This window comes from Arachis ipaensis, chromosome B04 (assembly GCF_000816755.2).
Source record: "Arachis ipaensis cultivar K30076 chromosome B04, Araip1.1, whole genome shotgun sequence".
Lineage (NCBI taxonomy): Eukaryota > Viridiplantae > Streptophyta > Magnoliopsida > Fabales > Fabaceae > Arachis > Arachis ipaensis.
Window position 1 is genome coordinate 122,978,338 of NC_029788.2, and position 11,640 is coordinate 122,989,977.

Here is an 11,640-nt window from a genome sequence, read left to right on the forward strand (position 1 = left end):
ATTATAAAATTTTAAATGGTATAGGATTCAATTATAAACTTTTAAATTATAATAACTTAAATATAAATTTAGTACAATTATAGGAACGACCGAATAATTTACCCTTATGTTATCATTAGGTCAAACACTTGCTTTGAAAGTTGTACTTTCTTTTTCTATCAATGAAAGTTTATAACTTTGGAAAAAGAAAAACACTTTCCTTGAAATATTACATGTGATCCATCAACTGTTTGATCGATGAAATATATGATATAAAAAACTATATAATTTTGTTTATATTAATATCAATGTTATTTAATCTGAAATTTTTATACTTTGAGATGGTGGGTTATAAGTTAGAATGACATTGCATTATATATATCTATATATAGCAAGGCATGAGTCATATATACATATTTGATATTCTAATTGAATATTGTATGCACAACATATTACATGTTTTATAAAGCTAACATATAATTTAATTAATGAAAGAGTAGTAATTGAGTCATTAATTACTTTGATGTCGCCACAACTTTAATTTGTATATGATTAAGTGGCATGAACCATGATATTGATATGTGACTATGTCCACCAAAACACACTACGAAGTATGAGTGATAGTATAGTGATTAATATAATTAATTAATATTAATGTTTTATATTATAAATCAGTTCAAAGAAGCAAATTTGATGAGAGAGGGAGAGAGAGAGAGAGAGGTGGAACAAGTGTACACACACCAAATACCGAAAGGGCATTCAAACATGACTCAACCTCCTTTCTTTTCTGTGGAAGTGGCACACACAAAATAAGTGTTTAAGTTAACATATATTCTAAGATTATTAATTGAGAAAAATATAAGTTTCTAGTAATAGTAATCTTATTACGGAAATGTTTGGTAACCAAAGAAAATCAGTCAAAAACAGCCATAATTTGCCTTATTTAGCATTCATTAATTGTTGCGACAATTAATTAATGCTAAATAAGACAAGTTCTGACTGTTTTTTTTGTCTACCTAGCATTACCCATCTTAATATACATCTTTATGGTGATCATTGAGTAGTTGAATTGTGTGGCATGCAGGCAGCAGTACCACAGTCCATAACTTCCTTCATTTTTGCCAAAGAGTATGGATTGCACCCTGAGATTCTCAGCACTGCGTAAGTCCTTTTCTTCTTAATAATCTACAATCATATTATAACGGGTCAAATTCCTCTAAAGCCAGAAAATTAATAAAATGATAAAATAAGTCACTCTTCAATTAAAATAGCGTAAAACGGTTTTATACATGCATCAAATTACATAATATCACATCATCAAAAATAACTATTTTTTATATTAATTCCGTGAATGATTATCTAAAAGAATAGATAGTGCATTAAAATTAAACTCTTAAGTATTAATACCCTTAAATTTTACTAGAGTAGAGAAAAAAATAACTTAGTGCTTATACTATTATTGATGTATTGTTCGGTTGTTCCTGATAGTTATGATCTGAATTTTGAGCTAATATTTTTTACTTCATGGTCAACAGGGTGATCTTTGGGATGATTGTTTCACTTCCAGTTCTAATTGCCTACTATGCAATATTGGAGTTTGTTCATTAACCCACCAAAAAAAGGAGTCTGAAATAGAGAATTGTTCAAGGTTGAATTGTTATTTGTAATTTATTTATGTCCATGTTGCAATTTGTAATTTACTTAGTAGTATTATTATTAGGGTCGCCAATCAATTTTCCCATGAATTGTAACACAAACCTTGAAAAGATTCCATGTTTTGAGTGACTATAGTTAGGTTACTAGGTTAGCCATAAGCCATAAATAAATAATTTAAAATAGAATTCAATTCTAATGCAAAAATGACTACTTCAGAGGCATGTGTAAATCAAACATCATAATTAATTTATAAAGTTCTAGTTATTGATTGAAGCAATGCATCTTGTGCAGTTATTTGTGTAACTTAAAAGGTAAGATATCAAATTATTTTGTTCAAGGTAGAAACAGAAATCATAATGCTGTGACAATCTGTGACTAAACTACTGAGGGCTACTTGTTTTGTGCTTGGCCTCCTCAATGAGAGGCATCAACTGCTGCTTCTCAGCAAGAATCTTAATGAAGTTGAATAAAAATGGGATGTAATTGTGTTTCCGACGAATATTTTCCGTTTTCCATTTCTTCGCCTTCTCTTCCTCCATCAAGATCTTCTCTGTAGCAGCTTGGATGCTAGCATTCACTTCTGACAGAGAATTATTCAGCGCCTCGTAGCTGCTATTGTCCACTAGTCTCTCTGACGTTGATACGGCCAGCTGCTGCAAAATATGCTCTCGCCTCTTCTGAAGCTCCTTGAGCTCAGCAGTGTAAATCTCTTTCCTGTTCTTGACAACTGCCATGACATTAAATCTTATCTCACTCCGGGAATACCTCTCGATGCGTTCTTGGATCACAGGTTGCACCATCTTCAGCCATTCCATATCACTTTGTGTGCCGGAGCACTGTCCAAGGCTAATAGGACCTTCCTTTAATCCATCGAGCTCGTATAGCACTCCATCAACAGGTAAATAGCTTATGAAATGATAAACACTGTCATCTTTGCCAGCAACCTTCTGCTCTTCGGGGATGAAAGGTTCAGGCTTTGCAAAGCTGTTATGTGCCATACGAATCGCTTCGCTATTATTGATAGCCAAACCTTTGAGTTCAGGAGGAAAGTCCTTGGTGAACTGTCTCAATTTCGTCAACTCTGGACCAATGTCGATATCCGGAGAATTCATAAGAATAGACAAGATTGCTTGGGTTGCACAAGCATTGTTTATTACCTACAAATGGACCACTAAAATTAGTAAAGTAACATAATTAATTAAATCTAGGATTAAATAAGCTTCTAGTCTTTGTAAAATGAGTGATTCTTTCACAAATTTTTACAAGGATGAAAACTTACTGCAACCTTCAATCTATAATGTAAAAATAGGAAGGAAACTCACCTGGCTAGCAAAAAACAAATTAGGGATTGGATCTTTTATCACAACACGATCATCCTTTTCTCCGAGACGCCATTTGAAAAGAAAAATCAACCCATATACTGGCCTGTAATCAAGGGTGAAATGTGCCCAACCGAAGATAGGGGGAAAGAGAAAGTGGGCCGGATGGCGAATGTTCGCAAATTAATTATATGATAAGGTGTAAATGTCGTCATAAGTTCAAGAGTAGCTGAGACTGCGACAGTACACCAACCTTAAGCCATTGAGAGCTTCGAGGTCCAACGAATACAGCTCCTCAACCTGTCAACAATATCTACACATCAGGGTAGAATGCAGAGTTTGAAAAAGGACAAAGCAACATAATAAATTCCCCACAGGACGCAGCATCCAGCATATACCAGTAGCAACCCTTAAATTGCATTTGCATACTCATAAAACTTAGAAAATTCAGTCAATATATAGCACATGGTGTTTACTTTGATTGTGAGTAGTGTTTTGGAATAGAAAGAAATAGGAACAACCGATGAAACTGTGACTTACGTTCGGGCTAGTAAAGCTTTCACAAGATTCTTGTGAGTATCTTCACAAAATATCTTAGCACTTAGCATTACCAACTTCTAACTTAAATGAAGCATTTGTAAGAGTTTTTCATGATGATACCTTTTCAGGATACCGCAAGCTAAAACTATGATATAAAGTAATATGTTATTTGTCTTACTAGCATAACTATATAAGCGAAAAGTACATATATCTGAATAAGAATACCTGTACCCCTTTAACTTGCATTTGATGTATAAGTTCTGTAAATACACCTGGGAGAAAAAAAGAAGCCGAAAACTGTAAGCAAAGTTCCAAATATGTCATATAAACACTATAATTACACAAATAAGATACTTGGTAAGACTTCAATCCTAGATACATTTTTAATCATCACTAAGATATATTTAGATAGCTAAGTTATAAAGCTAAATGAGCTTCTGCTGATCCCTACTAATAACTTAAGCCATTATAAGTTCAAATTCAATCATGACATTTGAATTTAAAATTCAGCAAAACAATGAATATAATCTCCTACCCTTCATTGTTCACCATTCAAATTCAATGAATAGGTTCAGGTTCTTCACACATCAAACTCGGTTTCACAGATAAATGATACACAATTACACGTACATTATGTTATAATAAGAATCCTTTTTAGACAATCTCAATCAACTAATATACTATTCAGTACTAGTAGCTATCAATGATAAATTTATCAAATCAAGACGAGCAATAGTTGCATGATTTTGGAAAACCTTTTTAGTATTATCACAATGTTAAGTAAATAAGACACAAATAGTTCCATTCGATGTCACAAATTCATTCAAAATAATCAAACACAGGGAAAAAATAAAACAAAATCTAAAAAACAGAAAAAAGGAAGCATGTGTGAGCATACCAGGATCCGACTCAATGGTGCACCAAGACATGGCTGAGAATTATATAAGCTGCAAAAAAGCAAGAAAAAGAAAAAGATGACAAGAGAGACCCCAAATTCCCAACCCAGAATTTCTTTTGATGCAAATGGGTCCTCGCAATTGGAATGAAATTAGATGAAACATCCAACAAATACTATCAAAATTAAACCTTTATTTGTTTTTCCACAAAAAAAAACGAAGTAGGAGGAATTGAGTAAAGAGAAGTAAAGGTAGAAAGCGAAAAAGCATAGGAGGGAATGAAATTAGCACCTGAGCTGTGTTTTGCAACTTAGCTTGGTTAGTTTTGTGAGTTTGGAGGTTGAAGAAGACTCACTCAACTGAAGCATTGTAAATTGGTGTCATGGTGTGAATGTGTGATAGTAGCTCTTTCCTTCAATTCTCATCAACGGCTAATATACCGCCATGTCAGCACCACCAGATAAACTTTAAAATAATTATTAATAGTTTCATGGTATAAATGAGTTTCATTTTAATATTTTAGAAAAAATTTTAAGTGTACCGTTATATCGGTATTTCACTGATTTTTAACCGTTGATCTTAATTATATAAAGGGTAAAGTATATTTTTTGTCCCTAAAATTTGACAAAAGTTTCAAAAATACCCCTAAATTTTATTTTGTTTCAATTTTGTTCTAAAAATTTTCGATTTGCATCAAATATACCCCGAATGGCTAATTTTTCAAAAAATTTAAGACCAATTCAACAACAATTTCATAAGAACAACCCTTAACACAAGCAAATCAAGCATAGTTTTCATGCATTATTATTAGATTGGTTTTAATTTTTTTGAAAATTTAGTCGTTAAGGGTATATTTGATGCAAATCGAAAACTTTTAGGACAAAATTGAAACAAAATAAAACTTAAGGGTATTTTTGAAATTTTTGAAAAACTTCAGGGACAAAAAATATATTTTACCCTTATATAAAATAAATATCAGTAGTATAATCCAGAGTCCCAACAGTTACGAGACGAATAGCATCAATAAGAAGGCGTTGTCAGACAAAATGACAATCAATCTCAATGTATTTGGTGCGTTCATGAAAAACATTATTATGAGCAATCTGAATAGTACTGCGATTGTCACAATAAACAGTAGTTGGAGACGACTGAGGGTCACCCAAGTCTTCGAGAAGCCAACGAATCGAGACAACCTTAATAGTGGTGTCAGTAAGAGCACAATATTCAGCTTTGGTACTTGATCGAGTAGTGAACATTTGTTTTTTGGCTCGCCGGAAAATGAGAGAGACACCAAAAAACAAATAATAGCCAGTAGTAGAACGACGATCAGTGGGATCACCAGCTCAATTAGCATCTAAGTATGCTTGAAGAGTTAAGGATGAATGGGCAGAAAAATGAAGACCATGAGAAGTATACTCAATGCGGCTATCTGTAATTCCACCTCGAGCAAGAAGATTAGAAGCATACTTAGCTTGAGAGAGATAGATGCCATCATCCGAGGATATGACTTCAAGGCCAAGGAAATAACGGAGAGAACCAAGATCTTTCATCTCAAAAATGTGGTGAAGGAATACTTTAAGATCAGAGATACCATCAACATCATCTCCAGTAATGATCATGTCATCAACATGCAAAAGTAGAAGAACAGCCCCACGTTCACTTTTACGGATAAAGAGAGCATTCCCATGAGGGCTGCAGGTGAAACTGAGATTGCATATAGCGATGCTGAACTTGTCAAACCATTCACAAGGAGCTTACTTAAGACCATAAAGTGCCTTACGAAGGAGACAAACTTTGCTAGAAGGACAAGGATATCCCGGGAGTAGTTTCATATAGACCTTCTTTTTCAAATTATCATTGAAAAATAAATTCTTCACATCTATCAAACTGAGAGACCATTTTCTTATCGTAATAATGGCAAGGAGAGCGCGAACAGATGTGAGACGAGCAACAGGAGCAAAGGTCTCTTCATAATCAATACCATACTCTTGCATACATCCTTGAGCGACCAATCATGCTTTATAACGGTCAATAGAACCATCAGAGCAAGTCTTGATCTTGTATACACATCTACTACCCACAATTTTGTGATTAGAATGAGGATCAACCAAATTTCAAGTGTGTAATTTTTCAAGAGTCTGAATTTTTTTCTGCATTGCTTGCTGCCAATTTGAATTTGTGGAGGCTTCTTGGAATGACTGAGGTTCATGGTAATAAAGAATAGTAGAAAAATAATGATAATCAAGAAGATGAGGAGGTGGATTTCTTACCTTAGAAGAACGATGGGAGGGAGGAGGCATGACAGCAAGAGTAGAATCATCGTCCGTCTGAAATCATCGAGAGATGAAGAAGGCAGAAGAGTAGAAGGCTCGAGGTTGACTGGAGATAGAACCTGTAGAATCATCACTAGAAAAAGATCAACATTAGGATTAGTAAAAAACGGTGACTGAGTAGGAGGAATGAAATCAAATGAGGAGAACTTAGAGAACATGTGATGTTTCCAAAATACAACATGATGAGATATACTTCACGTCTAGATAGAGGATCCCAACAACGATAATTCTTGTGTTCAGTACCATAACCAAAGAAACAACACATGCGAGTCTGAGGTTCAAGTTTATTATGTTCATGAGGTTGAAGAAGAACAAAACAAACACAACCAAAAATTTGAAGAGAACTGTAATCTAGAGAAGTATGATAAATACGCTCAAAGAGAGTAATGTTACCGAGAACAGAAGAAGGGAGTCTATTGATAACATGGACAACAGTAAGAATAACCTCACCCCAAGTACACTCAGGACACGAAGAAGAAATAAGCATTTCACGAATAGAGTGAACAATGTGACGGTATTTGCGTTCAACCTGTCCATTTTGTTGAGACGTACCAGGACAAGAAAAATCAGACAAAGTACCATGTTCAGCGAGAAAAGCTAAAAGTTTGGAGTCATGGTATTCCATAACATTATCGCATCGAAAAACTTTAATGACCTTAAAAAATTGAATTTTAATTATAGTGGCAAAGTTAATATAAATCTAAGGTAGCTCATGGTGATTAACCATCAAGTAAACTCAAGTAAAGCGTGAATAATTATCAATGAAAACTACAACGTATCGAGCCATTCCCATAGAAGCGGTGGGAGCGAGGCCCCAAACATAAGAGTAGATAAGATCAAAAGGAGAGCGAGCAAGACATGAATTACTGTGAAAAGATAAAGCAGGTTGTTTGACAGTTTGACAAGAAATGCAATCAAAAGACTCATTGTTAACCTGACCCAAAATATCCTTAGACACAAGAGAACACAATTTTCCTAAGGAGCTGTGGACAAGATGGTGACACCACAAGTGAAGGGTAGAGGGAGAAGAAACAGCACAGAGATTTGACACAGGAATATGAAGATTCTTGAGCTCAAACAATCTTCTGACCTTCTGTCCAGTCCCGATGATCTATCCCGTCCAACGATCCTACACACGACAATCAGAAATAGAAAAATTGACATCAAAACCGAGTTCAACAAGTTGACCAACATAGATAAGATTAAAATTTAATTTTTGAATAAAATAAGTATGAGGAAGATGAAGATTGGACTATGAAATAAAACCCTTATGTGTCGCATGCAATAGGAAACCATCAGCAGTGTTGACAGAATGTGCATTTGTAGGGGTAGACAAAGATGAAAAAGGATATCGCAGAGAAAACATGTGATTAAAGCAACCAAAATTAAAATACCATTTAGAATTACCTGGAGGAGTAGAAAGAGCAGCAGAGGTATTACCAGAAAAGGAGAGAAGTAGCCTAAGAAGATACTCAATGTTGGATGGAGAGACAGAAAGTGGATTGAGAGAAGCAGAGTTGGTGAATTCAGTAGCAGTAGTAGAAGCGGGCACATTCTGATTAGTGTAGTTGGAACGAGAATGACACTTGTTTTGATCCGAACATTGTGGGCGCGTAGGACAGATAGTAATCAAGTGTCTCAAGAGCTTGCAATAATGGCAGAATAGTGTTGGACAATTGGAGCCAATGGACCTTTCTGTTTGTATTTGCGACATTCAATAGAAGAACAGTCTGAGAAGAGGTGCCCAAAACAGTTACAGTTGCGATAGAATGTACCCTTTCTGTTTGCGGCATCAAAAACATCTGTTTTTTTCATGATAGTAGATACAAAGATGATAGAGAGGAAAGAAAATACAAGATCGGAGCAAAAAACGATGAAAGAGTGCTGATTCATATCCTGTTCCTTGGCATGAGCAGTCCTTTGGTAGCGATTGTATCGTTGCTGGATCCACTCATAAGAGTGATGATTCATATCACCTGATAATAGCATTCTTTAGGATCTCTGCATAACAATCTTCTTCATCTACCTACATGTTACCATAACACCATAATCTCAGTCAATTTCATCACATTTTTCAACTACAGATCACAGCTTATTAACAATCAGCTTAAATTTTTTCATTTAAATTTTGTCTATTTTACACCTTTAAAATCACATACTACAACATATCAAGTGATTTCACATATATAAAAAAAATATTGAGAAAAAACATTAACTGTCTCAATTTGTCTCCTGAAGGATAAGAGTCAGGTTTTCATCTTCAACAACTTTGAGAAAATAATAGAAAGGGTTACTATTTACTACCAACCTGAAGTCCTGAACAAAACCTCAGCATTGAACATTAAATTAAAATTAACAGATAAAATGAAACAAATCAACTTAAATAAATGAAATTTTAATTTTAGGAAAAAATAAAAACCTTAAACACCGTCCATCTCTTTCTCAACCTTGGTCTGTATTTTGTGGAAGGCCCTAACTTTCTTCTTCTCTACTTCGATGAGAACATGGGTTAGTAAAGATAAGTAATTTTCCAAAATCAAAACTCTTTTACTCTGATTCAATCACAGTTTCAAAAAATACGTCGTGTTTTACTATATATATGCCATTTTAGAACCTTATAACAGAGTATTTGGTAGATATAAACACTTATATCAGCTTTTAAAAGAAAAATAATGAAAATAATTCATAAAAACTCACTTGAATGATCTTCTTTGAGACAGACATGATGAACACTGTTTAAAATAGAGAAGTTAGATATGATGAAGAAGTGTGAACTGTGTAAAATTAAGGTTACTTTCTGCGAGTCGGATTAGGCTATCCTATGCTGGTAGTTCTTGTACTTTGGCGATACTGTTGTAGTTCTTGTATTCGACGGAGAGGAAATCATCTGAGGCAACAGAAGTAGACGATGCTGATGTCAACGGTAAAAAATTTTCGCTGAGCTTCAAATTTTAAATTTCAATTTTCACTCTCTGCTGTTTTGATAAGTTACACGTGTCATACAATGAAAGCTAACACTTAACAAGTACTGAACACACCACTTGTCGTGTAAAGAATCTACTACTACTCTCTTATTTTATATATATATATATATATATATATAGATTCTATAGAATTTTTTATTTTTTTGGTATTTAGTTTAGTTCTATAGAATTATTGATATCAACTAACACAGATATGTGCAAGTGGGCCAGAAACAAATTTAAATAAATCACAAAATAAACTTAAATAATTGACTAAAGGCCAATGCAATTTCTTGTAGAAGTGATTCCACCATCCACAACAAGATTATGGCCACTAACATACTTAGATTCTTCACTAGCAAGAAAAAGTGCAGCCTCAGCAATATCGGACGACCTCAGAGTTACCCCTCTCAAATTTGCAAGCCCTCTAACAAACTCCTCAATCTTCTCAACTTCCTCATGCGAAGGCAAATTTACATTATTACCCTCCACCTCCTCACTAGTATGCCACGCGTTAACAAGCAATGACGTGGCAACCCCAAATGGTGAAATTGAATTTACCCTTATGCCATGCCTCCCTAACTCACAAGCAGTGTTCTTAGTGAGTCCAAGAATGGCATGCTTTGAAGCGGTGTAAGAATGTGGACCAAGACCACCCATAACACCCGCAACACTAGCAGTGTTGATTATTGAACCAATTCCATTAGGAATCATGACCCTTGAAGCATGTTTAATTCCCAATGCAACACCTTTAACGTTGACCCTCATTATCATGTCAAACTCATCAGGGTCAAAATTGACAATGCTCTTCTTGGAATTTGATTGGTCGCCTAGCACACCGGCGTTGTTGAACATTATGTCCAGTTTGCCGTATTTGGAGACTGTGGAAGTTACCAAATTGTCCATGTCGGGTTCTATGCTGACGTCACAGTGGACGAAGGTCGCTGATGGAGAAAGTGAGTTTGCAAGATTGGATCCATGTGTGTCGTCCACGTCAGCAATTACAACCTTCGCGCCATGTTTCACAAAGAGTCTCACTGCTGCTTCACCTATTCCTTTGGCACCACCAGTTACAATCGCAATTTTCCCTTCCAACCTATAATAATAATAATTATCAACCATATATTAATTAATATTTCATAAGCAATACTGATCTTTATTAAAAAGTAACGTAAATTACTTCCAAAATTTAGATTACCGGTAATAAGCTATAACCAAACAAAGAAATTTTTAAGAGTGAGTTACTTAATCTAACATCACCAATAATGTGATAGATTAAGTCCTTAATAGTAAGAGAAGATGATCGATGACTTTAGGTTATATAGAACTGAATGAATTATGAGTACCTATTTAAGGGAGGGGATGATAAATTGGTGGTGTCTGGTGGTGTTGTTGTGTGAAGAGGCACTTCTTGAATGGGTCTATCATCAGACATAACTTCTGTAGCTGCAACCATGCTTATTAATTGAGACAGTGTGTGTGGCTCTATTGCAAAGTGTTCGAAAGACAGAGGAATTTATATGCAGAGCAGATTAGAGAGGCTTAAATATTAGCTTCAAGTTATTGGCGTGGCTATATATGCGAAACTACGTGAAATTATAGGATCAAAACCACCCATATATATATGCGTTGATGTGTGTGTTTTTTCAGAAGGATAAATCTTGAGTAACTTACTTTGCATCAAAACTAACCTCACATTTTTGTTATTATTGATGATCATTTAATTTGGTTGTTATGACTTCCAGTGGGGCTACGTTTTATTTCATACATACATGATATAAGTACAAAATTCAATCGATGTCAAAATTCAGAGACGTACAATTGGATAACTAATCCCCTAAATTAAAGTTGTCTTCACATGAGAATAATAAATGAGAATTATTAAATAATTTAATATATTCAGTTAGATTGTTTTTTTCCAAATATATTTAACTAGATTATCACTATTATCTTT

At 34.5% G+C, this 11,640-nt stretch overlaps 3 protein-coding genes across 5 annotated transcripts in view; 1 reads left to right on the forward strand and 2 right to left on the reverse strand.

Moving 5' to 3' along the window:
* LOC107635124 (auxin efflux carrier component 5) overlaps positions 1-1,787 on the forward strand; it is a 4,115-nt gene extending 2,328 nt beyond the window's left edge. The window contains exons 4-5 of one of the 2 annotated variants that reach the window (XM_021121887.1): positions 655-800; positions 1,064-1,140. In XM_021121887.1, the coding sequence (XP_020977546.1) occupies positions 655-792 (138 nt within the window). In that variant the 3' untranslated portion in view covers positions 793-800; positions 1,064-1,140. Of the gene's footprint in view, positions 1-654; positions 801-1,063; positions 1,141-1,514 lie in introns of those variants that run through there. The other variant, XM_016338502.2, reaches the window with a different exon arrangement.
* On the reverse strand, positions 1,859-4,800 carry LOC107635125 (ubiquitin carboxyl-terminal hydrolase 2). Of its 2 annotated transcripts, none has more exons than XM_016338503.2 (6): positions 4,682-4,800; positions 4,393-4,441; positions 3,720-3,766; positions 3,208-3,254; positions 2,958-3,060; positions 1,859-2,792 (listed from the first exon to the last, which is right to left on the reverse strand). In XM_016338503.2, exons 2-6 carry the CDS (start codon positions 4,421-4,423, stop codon positions 2,016-2,018), a joined length of 1,005 nt encoding a protein of 334 aa, XP_016193989.1. In that variant the 5' UTR covers positions 4,424-4,441; positions 4,682-4,800; the 3' UTR covers positions 1,859-2,015. The 2 variants fall into 2 exon arrangements, with proteins under 2 accessions (XP_016193989.1, XP_020977547.1); XM_021121888.1 differs by lacking the exon at positions 4,682-4,800 and adding an exon at positions 4,581-4,645.
* Positions 9,832-11,407, reverse strand: LOC107635127 (short-chain dehydrogenase reductase 2a-like). Its single transcript, XM_016338505.2, has 2 exons — positions 11,033-11,407; positions 9,832-10,782 (listed from the first exon to the last, which is right to left on the reverse strand). The coding sequence occupies exons 1-2, from the start codon at positions 11,140-11,142 to the stop codon at positions 9,960-9,962; spliced, it is 933 nt and encodes a 310-aa protein (XP_016193991.1). The 5' UTR covers positions 11,143-11,407; the 3' UTR covers positions 9,832-9,959.